Genomic DNA, 15411 nt, shown 5'->3' on the forward strand with positions numbered 1-15411 from the left:
CCTCTGTGTAATTAATAACGTCACCATGCTCAAAGGGATATACAATGTCTGCTTTTTTTTTTTACCCATCTACCAATAGGTGCCCTTCTTTGCTTGGCTTTGGAAAACCTCCCTGGTCTTTGTGGTTGAATCTGTGTTTGAAATTCACTGCTCGACTGAGGGACCTTTCAGTATTGTATGTGTGGGGTACAGAGATGAGGTAGTCATTCAAATATCATGTTAAACACTATTATTACAAGCACATTTTTACTCCTGAACTTATTTAGGCTTGCCATAGCAAAGTGGTTGAATACTTATTGACTCAAGACATTTCAACTTTTCATTTTTTTATTAATTTGTAAACATTTCTAAAAACATAATTGCATTTTGACATTATGGGGTATTATGTGTACACAAAATCTCAATTGAATCCATTTTAAATTCAGGCTGTAACACAACAAAATGTTGATAAAGCCATGGGGTGTGAATACTTTCTGATGGCACTGTATGGCATGACAACGGTAGTCAGAGAAATTGGCTGAATCACATAGCTACTGATCTGAGATCAGCAGGAAGCTTCAGGGTGGCCTGTGTAGATATTCCAGACTATAGCCCCATGTGTAAATCACTGTCCTATAGGGAAATGACTACAACATACTGCGCAGAATACTGAAGTCATGTGGTACTGTACGAAACATTTACCATTGATATAACCATCAAAGTGGCAGGTTTTGTTAGCAGCACAATTCGATTTTCAAAGAGATAGCTATGAGGGATACAGCCAGGGGATGTGATACCAAATGAAACATATTTTAAATGTTAACATCATCATAGCCCCTATGCTATTCAGCTGCTCAAGGAAGCAATGCTATTTCCAGAGGCATACGTGGGCATTGCAAACGTGGTCTCCACGGTCACAACATCCCACAGCATCTACCAAATCATAACAACACATGTGAACAAACAAATGTGTTATGAGATATCTAAATAAGAACACTAGAACGTTTTTTTCCACGCATTGTGGAAATGTGTCTTTCTTATTTGCATGTTGGCTTCACAGCATGATTTAGTAATAAAGTCAGGATTAGTAATAAAGTCAGGATTAGTAATAAAGTCAGGATTAGTAATAAAGTCAGGATTAGTAATAAAGTCAGGATTAGTAACAAAGTCAGGATTAGTAATAAAGTCAGGATTAGTAATAAAGTCATGATTAGTAATAAAGTCATGATTAGTAATAAAGTCAGGATTAGTAGTAAAGTCAGGATTAGTAATAAAGTCGTTCTAGTAATAAAGTCGTTCTGTACAGAGAGCGTCGGTTACCAAAGGAACAGAACAGATAGAAGCTGTGACTAAACTCCATGCCATCTGCTTCCAGTGTGAGGGAGCTAAATTAGTTAGCATTAGAGATATTATCTTTTTTAAATTACTGATCGGCAGCAAATGTGCCGTGTCGACCCCACTGAGACTCTCTCTCTCTCTCTCCATCTCTCTCTCTCTCTCTCTCTCTCTCTCTCTCTATCTCTCTCTCTCTCACTCTCTCTCTCTCTCTCTCTCTCTCTCTCTCTCTCTCTCTCTCTCTCCCTCTCCCTCTCCCTCTCTCTCTCTCTCTCTCTCTCTCTCCCTCTCCCTCTCCCTCTCCCTCCTCAGACTCGTGGAGGAACGTGAGGGTCCCCATAACTAAAGCTTTACTCAAAGTCCTCTGAGGTTAGAGCAGACATGTTTGAATTAGTCATGAACATTAGACCAGATAAAAAGACCAACGTAGCAGCTAACCTCTAAGGCTAGCCCACTTCTCAAACAAACAAACCTAACGTCAAATCAAGCAATGTGAAGGTAAAGTAGCTTTACTCTGATCAATAACGCTATCCGTTGTAGAGGTCTGGCCTGCAGTGTGTGTGTGTGTGTGTGTGTGTGTGTGTGCCCATGCAGATGTATGTATGTGTATTGATTGGTGTGTGTGTGTGTATATTGATTGGTGTGTGTGTGTGTGTGTGTGTGTGTGTGTGTGTGTGTATGTGTGTATGTGTGTGTGTAAGTGTGTGAGTGAATGCGTGCGTGCGCATGTGTGTGTGCGCATGTGTGTGTGTGTGGCTCACCTGTGCAGGAATAGTCATCGATCCGGATGTATCCAGTGTGGCAGATGCACATGAAGGATCCGGGGGTGTTGACACACATGGTGTTCTCTCTGCAGTAGTGCTTCCCCTCAGCACACTCATCAATATCTGGAATACAGACCAAGTGGTCAAACAGACGGTTACAGGAAGGTCAAGAAGCATCAACTATGACCCAGCCCCCCCCAGTCGATACAATTAAGAATCAGTGTCCTGTACAAAGATGAAGCGTATACCTGGACCTTCCTAGTCTATAGCATATAGCATAGGATATAGCTGTATACTGGACCCCCAATGTCTAGAACATTGAAAGTGGTGAACTGTTGTATAACAATATGTGTGTCTTCCAACCACCAGCTATTCTCTTGTGACAGACTGTTACATCACATTGAGTAGCTGGCCAGGGCATTCAACACCTGCTTCTGGGTTCTGAGATTAGTCTACCCACCAGCTGACTGGCTTTCTTCAGTCATTCTAACCTGCATGGTTCACTATGCTTTTCAAAATCAATTGACAGTCCAAATCCTACCAAGCCCTTCTGTACATTGGCCTTAAACTTTGAAAACCAGATTGTCTATTTGCAACAGTCAATATGTAGCCGCAAATCCTTTCTCTCTAACCAGAGTTGGTGGGTCATATAACTTTTGAAGAGGAACAGTTGCATTGACTTTCCTAAATCAAGTCCATGCTTGACAGCCCTCTTCCCAATCCTAAGGCTTTAACCATTCTCTTTTATTTCAGTTCAAGGACAGAAACTATGCTGCCTCGTCCTATAATGTTTTAACAGTTTTAAAATAATTCAACCTGAGAAGTATATTTTAAATTAGAGTGCCATCGGATCCATTCTCCCCTACACTCTTAGAAAAAGGGTTCCAAAAGGGTTCTTCGGCTGTCCCCATAGGTGAACCCTTTTTAGTTCCAGGTAGAAGCCTCTGTGAAAAGGGTTCTACATAGATCTAAAAAGGGTTCTACCTGGAACCAAAGGGTTCTACCTGGGACCAAAGGGTTCTACCTGGAACCAAAGAGGGTTCTTCAAACGGTTATCCTATGGGGACAGTCGAAGAACCCTCTTGGTTCTATAGCACCTTTTTTTCTAAGAGTGGACACATGGGTTTTCAAGTACCACTGTCTGTGGAACCTTGGCTTTTCTCTCTCTCTCTCTCTCTCTCTCTCTCTCTCTCTCTCTCTCTCTCTCTCTCTCTCTCTCTCTCTCTCTCTCTCTCTCTCTCTCACTCTCTCTCTCTCTCTCCTGCTTAGTTTAGCACTAAAACATTGTGACCACAAGAACAAACATACAAAATGATAAACTCCATATGTGGAATATAGAACTACAGTCTTTAAACCAGTTTTTGCTAATAGCATACAATAGGTCTCTAGCCTGGTGACCTTGAAGGAGTCTGGATGAAGCGTCCCAGCAAAGTGCTCTGTCTCTTTTATAGAACACTGTTAATTGACAGAGGAATGATGGTCAACCTCAGAGTGCCTCTAGCACGCAAGCACACAATCACACACACACACGTTGTTAAGTTTTCAAGCGGCTTGTAGCCTATAATGGAATGGGATCTTCAATCTCCATGATCTAATTCATTATTATCTCTATGGTGCTGCTGTCGCTACGAGATGCACGGCGCAGTGCCTGGGGTAAGATGATGTCTTGAGTGATCTTGCAACGCACAACTCCGGAATCACGATGTTGAACCAAATATGTTTGAAAACAGAATTGGCTTGTGGAAATAGTGCCGAAAGACAACATCGCTGGGGGATATTTAAAGTTTATACAGACAGACCGCCAGGCTCTTCGAACAGCAAAGCAACACCCTCTTTAAACCCATTCTAACCACATCGTCAACAAATGTCTGTCAAGGTCACAACAGTCAATTCAAAAGCTCCTCATTCACCCCAGTCTGTATACATATCAATTGAAAAATATGCATTTCTCAGCAGCTTTCAATACTATATAAGCCCAGATGTTGTAGCTATAGCTATACCAGCAACAGCAGATAGAATCACACAGCTTTTAATAGCAGACCAGGTGTGGTAGTTATAGCTATACCAGCAACAGCAGATAGAATCACACAGCTTTTAATAGCAGACCAGATGTGGTAGTTATAGCTATACCAGCAACAGCAGAGAGAATCACACAGCTTTTAATAGCAGACCAGATGTGGTAGTTATAGCTATACCAGCAACAGCAAAGAGAATCACACAGCTTTTAATAGCAGACCAGATGTGGTAGTTATAGCTATACCAGCAACAGCAGAGAGAATCACACAGCTTTTAATAGCAGACCAGATGTGGTAGTTATAGCTATACCAGCAACAGCAGAGAGAATCACACAGCTTTTAATAGCAGACCAGATGTGGTAGTTATAGCTATACCAGCAACAGCAAAGAGAATCACACAGCTTTTAATAGCAGACCAGATGTGGTAGTTATAGCTATACCAGCAACAGCAGAGAGAATCACACAGCTTTTAATAGCAGACCAGATGTGGTAGTTATAGCTATACCAGCAACAGCAAAGAGAATCACACAGCTTTTAATAGCAGACCAGATGTGGTAGTTATAGCTATACCAGCAACAGCAGAGAGAATCACACAGCTTTTAATAGCAGACCAGATGTGGTAGTTATAGCTATACCAGCAACAGCAGAGAGAATCACACAGCTTTTAATAGCAGACCAGATGTGGTAGTTATAGCTATACCAGCAACAGCAGAGAGAATCACACAGCTTTTAATAGCAGACCAGATGTGGTAGTTATAGCTATAGACTGAACAGCAGAGAGAATCACACAGAACAACCAGTGCTGACTGCTGAGCCTCTGAAACAACCAGGCAATACTGGGATTACTACCCCCTCCCTTTCTCTCTCTCTCTCTCCCTCTCTACCTCTCTCGCTCTCTTTTTCTCTCTCTCTCCCTCGCTCTACCTCTCTGTCTCTCCCTCTCCCTCGCTCTACCTCTCTCTGTCTCTCACTCTCCCTCGCTCTACCTCTCTCTGTCTCTCACTCTCCCTCGCTCTACCTCTCTCTGTCTCTCACTCTCCCACGCTCTACCTCTCTCTGTCTCTCACTCTCCCTCACTCTACCTCTCTGTCTCTCACTTTCCCTCTCTCTACCTCTCTGTCTCTCACTCTACCTCTCTCTGTTGCCCTACCTCTCTCTCTTTTTCCTCATCTGCTTTTATTCCATGTTCTGTTCATTCTGCAGAGAGGAGGAAGGGAGTAGAGGGGAGTGACAGCTCCGTACATAGAAAACCAGGAACAAACGTTTTACTTATCACTCGGTTCAAATTGCTGCGGTAATTGACAAATGTAATACTATTTTTCTCTCTTCTGATGTATGGTGTGGTTTCCTTAAAGTAAAGGAAAATAAAATAATACATTTCCCAGGAGTCGTAATTTAAAGTTGTGAAGTCAGAACTGCTGCAGTGTTAGCCCTTGGCCTCAGAGTCTTTCTGAGTCTCTCTGAGCTCTTAGAAACCAAATAAATGACAAAGGATAAACTACATAAAGCTAACCAGAGATATTGCAAAACAAGAGTAAAAAGCCAGGGGGAGGATATTATCCAATAATGATACTGTCCATGGTTCAAAGAATGAAACGAAAATATAGTCAGCAGTGCATGTTTCCATTTGCAACGTGGTAGGAATACTTCAAAGGATGAAATACAGTACTGTAGATTGTTCTAGCAACTATAACACCAAGACCTGCTTCATTTATTGTTCTGCTATCAGACGAAAAGCAGTTTATACATGAAATTCAGGCTTCACATCGTTCTGTTTTATTCACGTATAAAGAGCAGGGAGAGTTGTGCTCATCATGGCAGTATCAATTTGGCCAGTCTATTCAGAGGAGTTCATCAGCAGTCTACATCAATCAGTCTCTAAGATCTACAGTCACTGTGAACCATAGATTAATGAATCATGTCAATCATAGCTTTGATCTAGGCTGACCTGACCTGTCTGTACAGCAAATAGCAAAACATGTGTAGAGTAGGACTACAAGTATATACACACACATGCAAACACACACACACGCATACAAACCAATCAATTCCACCATTATGCGGTGGGTCACAAGTAAGCCACCAATGATATTCCCTATGACTGTTAACTACAGACACCTGACAAAGTCATTCTAAATTCTCTCTCTATCCCCTGAAATAAGCCTGACGAAAAAAATCTAATTTCTAATAGGAGGGGGTGGTTGGTGTCTAGCTGGAGGATGGAGGATGGCTGGCACAGCAGGCCGTATATCTCTCACTGGCAGCAGACCGAAGGACAGACGCCTAAAAATAAAGAGTTGTCTTTCTTTAGATCTCTCTCTCTCTCTCTCTCTCTCTCTGCTCTCTCTCTCTCTCTCTCTCTCTCTCTCTCTCTCTCTCTCTCTCTCTCTCTCTCCCTCTCTCCCTCTCTCTCTCTCTCTCTCTCTCTCTCTCTCTCTCTCTCTCTCTCTCTCTCTCTCTCTCTCTCTCTCTCTCTCTGTCTCTCTCTCTCTCTCTCTCTCTCTCCCTCTCTCCCTCTCTCTCTCTCTCTCTCTCTCTCTCTCTCTCTCTCTCTCTCTCTCTCTCTCTCTCTCTCTCTCTCTCTCTCTCTCTCTCTCGCTCGCTCTCTCTGTGTCTCTCTCTCTCTCAGAGTAGAAGTAGATTATTCAGAACAGCGTCATCCATCCATCCTCCTTTCATGTCTGAGTGTTGCTATTCAAACTTTAGCCACAAACGGTCCCTGTGGTATTGGTTTGACTGGTATGACTATATCCACCAACGGTCCCTGGGGTATTGGTTTGACTGTGAGAGAGCTACAAGCTACAGGGTATGATACAGCAGGCTCAGTGCTGGCTCAGTGCTGTATTGGAAGCTCCGGTGGCCTGTTCTGTTGCGTGCTACTGGCTGGACAGATGGCCAGGACTGCTGGCACAACAAAGACAACAGGACCTCTCTGCTGTAAGCTGGGAGGGAAAGGTCATCACGGCAGAACGTACAGTAAGTACCTTGGTATTGTTGATACCTGTCTATTCACCATGTGTACAACTTGTTATTGAAACAGAGGAGAAGACATGTAGAAATACACTAGTGAATGTTTGAACCTGACAGGACTATGTCACTCCTTGAGTTTACAGAAGAAGTCAACAAGGCAAGCCAACATGATCAACTCTATACTCTGTCTGCAGGCATTGACCACATACATTCCAGTAGACAGACAAGACCCACACATCTGAAAGGCTCTCTCTGGGGCTGCAGGCACCAAAAGGCTCTCACTGTGTTTTACATGCTTTGCTTATTGCTCAGCACACTTGGCCTGCTCTTTAACACACCAGTAAACACATGCTTACTTGCTCTCTCTCTCTCTCTCTCTCTCTCTCTCTCTCTCTCTCTCTCTCTCTCTCTCTCTCTCTCTCTCTCTCTCTCTCTCTCTCTCTCTCTCTCTCTCTCTCTCTCTCTCTCTCTCTCTCTCTCTCTCTCTCTCTCTCTCTCTCTCTCTCTCTCTCTCTCTGAGTGACCTATTCCACTGCTATTAATAAAACATTTAAGAAGTGACTTCATCTGTATTCCCAGCACTCTGTGAAATTTTAACGCCCTTATCTGTTCAGAATGACATCCCCGGTCCCCACGGACACCCAGGGCTAAACCAATTAGAGCTCAGAACACGCAACTCAAACCAATCAGCTGTGAGATTGCTGATGTTTCCTGGTGTGCGCACATTCGCCATTTAAATTAGTCATGATGACATCAAGGAGAGAGTGTGTTCTTGTTACTAGTCGTGCCATTTTGATCGGGCAGAATACGAAAACCAATCTCACGGGGTGCAATCAGCACTCTACCGAAAACCAAATTCACGGGGTGCAATCAGCACTCTACCGAAATCCAAATTCACGGGGTGCAATCAGTACTCTACCGAAAACCAAATTCACGGGGTGCAATCAGCACTCTAACGAAAAACATTAAGCTGACAGGCCAACACTTTTAGAGCGCCTTGTCGAAAGTAAAGTAGTTTGCTTTTCCAAGTACTCTCCCTACCAGCAAATTAAATAGATGTTTCCCAGAAAGCAACAGAACAGATTAGACTCTAGTCATTAGAGAATCAGAGAGAGAGAGAGAGAGAGAGAGAGAGAGAGAGAGAGAGAGAGAGAGAGAGAGAGAGAGAGAGAGAGAGAGAGAGAGAGAGAGAGAGAGAGAGAGAGAGAGAGAGAGAGAGAGAGAGGGGAGAGGGAGAGGGAGAGAGAGAGAGAGAGAGAGAGAGAGAGAGAGAGAGAGAGAGAGAGAGAGAGAGAGAGAGAGAGAGAGGGAGAGGGAGAGAGAGAGAATAAGATACTAAAACAGAGACAGAAAGAGAGAGTGACACCAAAAACAGAGTCCAGTGGTGACTTATGCCAAACCTCCCTCCCTCCTTCCCCAGACAAGGTCACAGTCCATTACCCATAGCGGACACAGACAAACCTGGCAGGACCATAGAGCAAGAAGGTTAGACACATTGGTAATTAACGACAGGGGGGCTGATAGCATCTTTAATTATGCACACACACTCAGACACTGACTAATCACCAGACCAACTGTTCTCATTAGCAGCATTTGGTTGGTCGGTGGGAGGCTGTCTGTCTGCGACTGGCATGCTAAATAGACCTTGGCTCTGTATTGTACCGTGGTGTATTTTTACCACCCCATGGTGGGAGTATGATGGGGAATAAGGCTTGCAGTAGGAGCGACCGGAGAGACTGTCTGTCAGCTGTGGTAAATTAACCAGGCTGCATGGTACCATGGGTATTTTTAACCCACCAGTTGTGGGAGTATGATGGACCGGGGCCTAAGGCTATGAGGCTGGTGTGATGAGTGGAGGGGTCAGGGGTCGTAGAGATAGTACAGGTGATATATTGCTGTGAGGCTGGTCTAAAGAGTGGAGGGGTCAGGGGTCGTAGAGAAAGTACAGGTGATATATTGCTGTGAGGCTGGTCTAAAGAGTGGAGGGGTCAGGGGTCGTAGAGAAAGTACAGGTGATATATTGCTGTGAGGCTGGTCTAAAGAGTGGAGGGATCAGGGGTCGTAGTAACGAAAGGTTTCCTAGAGATCATGAATATATGGAAAGAAAGATGGAATTAGAAGAGCTTAATTATAAGCCCTCTGAATTTCTCCTGCTTAAAGTAGGAGTCGTCCCTGTACTTCCTTACAGTACACAGCCCTGCAGTATATGATTGTAATCCCAAACTAAGATAAACATTCAAAACAATGAAGTCTAAGCTCCCAAACAATAACTGTAAAAGATTCATTATTTGGTTGAAATCCGTCTCGAAGGACCACTTCTAAATGAGGTGTTGGAGTGTTGCACAAGCAGCAAAGCTGCCAAAGACCCCAGGGAGTAGCAGATAGACTTGACTGAGGCCATGAAGATGAGTTAAATGAGTGTTGGCTTAGTGAGGCCATTGTTGTGGTAAGAGTCCTGCACCTCCACAGTACGCGCTGTCGTCCCTCAGCGCACGGTAGCCATCTTTACAGCTGCAGCAGGACCCAGCCTCCAGATTCACACACTCCGAGTTCTCCACACAGCTGGGACTGTGGCCCTCCACACAGAAATTATGACCTGAGAGAGGGGGGGGGGGAGGGGGAAAGATATAGAGACTGTCTGGTCATTCTACAGCAGATAAATCACCCTGTCTTACACTTGTGTGTGTGTGTGTGTGTGTGTGTGTGTGTGTGTGTGTGTGTGTGTGTGTGTGTGTGTGTGTGTGTGTGTGTGTGTGTGTGTGTGTGTGTGTGTGTGTGTGTGTGTGTGTGTGTGTGTGTGTGTGTGTGTGTGTGTGTGTGTGTGTGTGTGTGTTTGTGTGTGTGCTTTCTTTCCTCAAATGATTTCTCCCCGTCTCGCCCCTGGCCATAGACAAATAACTAGAGAGATAGAACAACAGGTATATATGGCTGAGACCACAGTTCACTCTGTAGAGACACAGGTCAGGAGGAAATAAGGCTTCATCAGAGAACAGTAACATGTTGTTAAGGCCTGGTGTGTGGCTGTCAGAGAGATGCATGGCTGTGTGCTGACCACATCTAGTATGTATGTGGGTAATGTCATGAGTGCGTCCCAAATCGCCTATTCCCTTTATAGTGCACTACTTTTGACCAGGGCACTTACGGCTGTGGTCAAAAGTAGTGCACTAAAAGTGGGACATTTGGGACACAGCCCAGAGAGAGGCCTCATAACCAGCCAAGCAGGAGACATACATCATCTAAGGAGGGAGAGGGAGCGGACCGACTTTTAATATCCATTCTCCCTTATCTATGTAATATTCATATGTGTCAGCATACTGAATTGTAATTGGATGCATTCTACCGTCGTATCATACTGCGCTATGATTGGTTAAGACCACCCAGGTGGTGAGGTCATCTTCAAGATGATCATGGCCAGAGACATATGAACATGCCAGTTATAGCTAGTTAATAAAGAGCTAAGTTTAGAAAGATCCTGTCATCCTGCATTTTATTACTTTGTACAAAGCATACAAAACAAGACAATCTATTAGACAGCATAAACACTATCTCACTTCCGATCCAAGAATCTGTGTGTATGTGTATGTGTATGTGTGTGTGTGTGTGTGTGTGTGTGTGTGTGTGTGTGTGTGTGTGTGTGTGTGTGTGTGTGTGTGTGTGTGTGTGTGTGTGTGTGTGTGTGTGTGTGTGTGTGTGTATGTGTGTGTGTGTGTGTGTGTGTGTGTGTGTGTGTGTATGTGTGTGTGTGTGTGTGTGTGTGTGTGTGTGTGTGTGTGTGTGTGTGTGTGTGTGTGTGTGTGTGTGTGTGTGTGTGTGTGTGTGTGTGTGTGTGAGTTCCAGACCCACCTCTGCAGACCTTGCAGCAGCGGTCTGTAAGGGTGATGTGTTCAGACTCAGGGCAGGTCAGTTCAGGACAGGGGGCGTTCTCCACACTCCGCATGCTGCGCTCCTGTAAAACCATGACACAATAGGAGCTTACAGTAACAGCTCTGTCACAATTCATCTTCTCTGCTTTAGACATGGACATCTCACTTCTAACAACAATAGATCATTACATGAAATGCTAATATATGCTAATATATACAGTGAGGGAAAAAAGTATTTGATCCCCTGCTGATTTTGTACGTTTGCCCACTGACAAAGAAATTATCAGTCTATAATTTTAATGGTAGGTTTATTTGAACAGTGAGAGACAGAATAACAACAAAAAAATCCAGAAAAACGCATGTCAAAAATGTTATAAATTGATTTGCATTTTAATGAGGGAAATAAGTATTTGACCCCCTCTCAATCAGAAAGATTTCTGGCTCCCAGGTGTCTTTTATACAGGTAACGAGCTGAGATTAGGAGCACACTCTTAAAGGGAGTGCTCCTAATCTCAGCTTGTTACCTGTATAAAAGACACCTGTCCACAGAAGCAATCAATCAATCAGATTCCAAACTCTCCACCATGGCCAAGACCAAAGAGCTCTCCAAGGATGTCAGAGATTGTAGACCTACACAAGGCTGGAATGGGCTACAAGACCATCGCCAAGCAGCTTGGTGAGAAAGCACATATACAGGCCCGTCTGAAGTTTGCCAATGAACATCTGAATGATTCAGAGGAGAACTGGGTGAAAGTGTTGTGGTCAGATGAGACCAAAATCGAGCTCTTTGGCATCAACTCAACTCGCCGTGTTTGGAGGAGGAGGAATAGTGCATATGACTCCAAGAACACCATCCCCACCGTCAAACATGGAGGTGGAAACATTATGCATTGGGGGTGTTTTTCTGCTAAGGGGACAGGACAACTTCACCGCATCAAAGGGACGATGGACGGGGCCATGTACCGTCAAATCTTGGGTGAGAACCTCCTTCCCTCAGCCAGGGCATTGAAAATGGGTCGTGGATGGGTATTCCAGCATGACAATGCCCCAAAACACACGGCCAAGGCAACAAAGGAGTGGCTCAAGAAGAAGCACATTAAGGTCCTGGAGTGGCCTAGCCAGTCTCCAGACCTTAATCCCATAGAAAATCTGTGGAGGGAGCTGAAGGTTCAAGTTGCCAAACGTCAGCCTCGAAACCTTAATGACTTGGAGAAGATCTGCAAAGAGGAGTGGGACAAAATCCCTCCTGAGATGTGTGCAAACCTGGTGGCCAACTACAAGAAACGTCTGACCTCTGTGATTGCCAACAAGGGTTTTGCCACCAAGTACTAAGTCATGTTTTGCAGAGGGGTCAAATACTTATTTCCTCCATTAAAATGCAAATCAATTTATAACATTTTTTACATGCGTTTTTTGGATTTTTTGTTGTAATTCTGTCTCTCAATGTTCAAATAAACCTACCATTACAATTATAGACTGATCATGTATTTGTCAGTGGGCAAACGTACAAAATCAGCAAGGGATCAAATACTTTTTTCCCTCACTGTATTATACCTATTTGGTTTATTTATCTATTTGACAGCCATGACAGCTTTAGTTTCATAAAATAAATACATCTCCGGTGTTTTCTGCTTCTCTATCTGTTCTGTGAGACGTGTCTATAGACAAGCTCTCTATCTGTTCTGTGAGACCTGTCTATAGACAAGCTCTCTATCTGTTCTGTGAGACGTGTCTATAGACAAGCTCTCTATCTGTTCTGTGAGACGTGTCTATAGACAAGCTCTCTATCTGTTCTGTGAGACGTGTCTATAGACAAGCTCTCTATCTGTTCTGTGAGACGTGTCTATAGACAAGCTCTCTATCTGTTCTGTGAGACGTGTCTATAGACAAGCTCTCTATCTGTTCTGTGAGACGTGTCTATAGACAAGCTCTCTATCTGTTCTGTGAGACGTGTCTATAGACAAGCTCTCTATCTGTTCTGTGAGACGTGTCTATAGACAAGCTCTCTATCTGTTCTGTGCGACGTGTCTCTCGCCAAGCTCTCTATCTGTTCTGTGAGACCTGTCTCTCGCCAAGCTCTTCGATCGAGAGGTACTGTAAAGGCTGAGCTGATGCATTAGTACATGAGGCCATCCACCACAAGATAATACTATGTATGATATGTATTTCAACATGAAACGAGCCCAGACCAGGCTGGATCAGAGTGAGTTGTCTCTATAGGGATTCTCATGGTGTGTTGTCTCTATAGGGATTATCATGGTGTGTTGTCTCTATGGGATTCTCATGGTGTGTTGTCTCTATAGGGATTCTCATGGTGTGTTGTCTCTATAGCGATTCTCATGGTGTGTTGTCTCTATAGGGATTCTAATGGTGTGTTGTCTCTATAGGGATTCTCATGGTGTGTTGTCTCTATAGGGATTCTCATGGTGTGTTGTCTCTATAGGGATTCTCATGGTGTGTTGTCTCTATAGGGATTCTCATGGTGTGTTGTCTTTATAGGGATTCTAATGGTGTGTTGTCTCTATAGGGATTCTCATGGTGTGTTGTCTCTATAGGGATTCTCATGGTGTGTTGTCTCTATAGGGATTCTCATGGTGTGTTGTCTTTATAGGGATTCTCATGGTGTGTTGTCTCTATAGGGATTCTCATGGTGTGTTGTCTCTATAGCGATTCTCATGGTGTGTTGTCTCTATAGGGATTCTCATGGTGTGTTGTCTTTATAGGGATTCTCATGGTGTGTTGTCTTTATAGGGATTCTCATGGTGTGTTGTCTCTATAGGGATTCTCATGGTGTGTTGTCTCTATAGGGATTCTCATGGTGTGTTGTCTCTATAGGGATTCTCATGGTGTGTTGATTGCTGGTGTGTTCTGTAGTCATGACAAACTAAGAGTGTGTAGACATGGTGTAGTGTATTGGACATACCTGACACTCAAACAGTAAACAGTTTCCAGATGAATCCCTCACACTCTTCAAGTCCCCTTCCACGTACACCCTTCCTCTGAACAGACACACAGCTGTGGACACATACACACACAAATGCACATGCGTACACACACACACACACACACACACACACACACACACACACACACACACACACACACACACACACAGTTTTTAGTTATTCCTAGCCCCTTTTAACATTGGGAGCAAGGTAGCATGTTATACACAGCTTAAGTCATTACTTAAATGGGTTTCATATTAACGCTGGCTCCAGATAGCAGCAGGCTTTAAAGACTGGCCTTGAATTATTGATGTATATGTGAAGCGAGCGAGAGCAAGAACGAGAGAGAGAGAGAGAGAGAGAGAAATTAAGAAAAATAAGATACGATTTCAGTGGACAGCATGGTCCTGTGAGCTGTTCGTGATGAAGAGAGGAGAGAGAGAGAAAAGTGGTGTAGAGAGGAGAGAGAGAGAGAGAAGAGGTGTAAAGAGGAGAGAGAGAGAGAAGAGGTGTAGAGAGGAGAGAGGGAGAGAGAAGAGGTATAGAGAGGAGAGAGAGAGAGAAGAGGTGTAGAGAGGAGAGAGAGAGAGAGAAGAGGTGTAGAGAGGAGAGAGAGAGAGAAGAGGTGTAGAGAGGAGAGAGGGAGAGAGAAGAGGTGTAGAGAGGAGAGAGAGAGAAGTGGTGTAGAGAGGAGAGAGAGAGAGAGAAGAGAGAGAGAGAGAGAGAAGAGGTGTAGAGAGGAGAGAGAGAGAGAGAGAAGAGGTGTAGAGAGGAGAGAGAGAGAGAAGAGGTGTAGAGAGGAGAGAGAGAGAAGTGGTGTAGAGAGGAGAGAGAGAGAGAGAAGAGGTGTAGAGAGGAAAGAGAGAGAAGTGGTGTAGAGAGGAGAGAGAGAGAAGTGGTGTAGAGATTAGAGAGAGAGAAGTGGTGTAGAGAGGAGAGAGAGAAGTGGTGCAGAGAGGAGCGAGAGAGAGAAGTGGTGTAGAGAGGAGAGAGAGAGAGAGAGAGAGAGAGAGAGAGAGAGAGAGAGAGAGAGAGAGAGAGAGAGAGAGAGAGAAGAGGTGAAGAGAGGAGTGAGAGAGAAGTGGTGTAGAGAGGAGAGAGAGAGAGAAGTGGTGTAGAGATGAGAGAGAGAGAGAGAGAGAGAGAGAAGAGGTGAAGAGAGCAGCGAGAGAGAAGTGGTGTAGAGAGGAGAGAGAGAGAGAGAAGTGGTGTAGAGATGAGAGAGAGAGAGAGGGAGAGAGAGAGAGAGAGAGAGAAGTGGTGTAGAGAGGGGAGAGAGAGAGACAGAGAAGTGGTGAGAGGGAGAGAGAGAGAGAGAGAGAGAGAGAGAGAGAGAGAGAGAGAGAGAGAGAGAGAGAGAGAGAGAGAGAGAGAGAGAGAGAGAGAGAGAGAGAGAGAGAGAGAGAGAGAGATAAGGTGAAAAGAGGAGCGAGAGAGAAGTGGTGTAGAGAGGCGAGAGAGAGAGAGAGAGAGAGAGAGAGAGAGAGAGAGAGAGAGAGAGAGAGAGAGAGAGAGAGAGAGAAGAGGTGAAGAGAGGAGC

At 44.3% G+C, this 15411-nt stretch overlaps 1 protein-coding gene across 2 annotated transcripts in view; it reads right to left on the bottom strand.

The window, feature by feature from the left end:
* LOC123484577 (protein kinase C-binding protein NELL2-like) overlaps positions 1 to 15411 on the bottom strand; it is a 154724-nt gene that overhangs the window by 38876 nt on the left and 100437 nt on the right. For both annotated transcript variants that reach the window (XM_045215070.1, XM_045215069.1), the window contains exons 10-13: positions 13850 to 13941; positions 10907 to 11009; positions 9525 to 9659; positions 2076 to 2201 (exon numbers count right to left, since the gene is read on the bottom strand). In XM_045215070.1, coding sequence (XP_045071005.1) covers positions 2076 to 2201; positions 9525 to 9659; positions 10907 to 11009; positions 13850 to 13941 — 456 coding nt within the window. The remainder of the gene's footprint in view (positions 1 to 2075; positions 2202 to 9524; positions 9660 to 10906; positions 11010 to 13849; positions 13942 to 15411) is intronic.

This window comes from Coregonus clupeaformis, unplaced genomic scaffold (assembly GCF_020615455.1).
Source record: "Coregonus clupeaformis isolate EN_2021a unplaced genomic scaffold, ASM2061545v1 scaf0363, whole genome shotgun sequence".
NCBI classification, from domain to species: domain Eukaryota; kingdom Metazoa; phylum Chordata; class Actinopteri; order Salmoniformes; family Salmonidae; genus Coregonus; species Coregonus clupeaformis.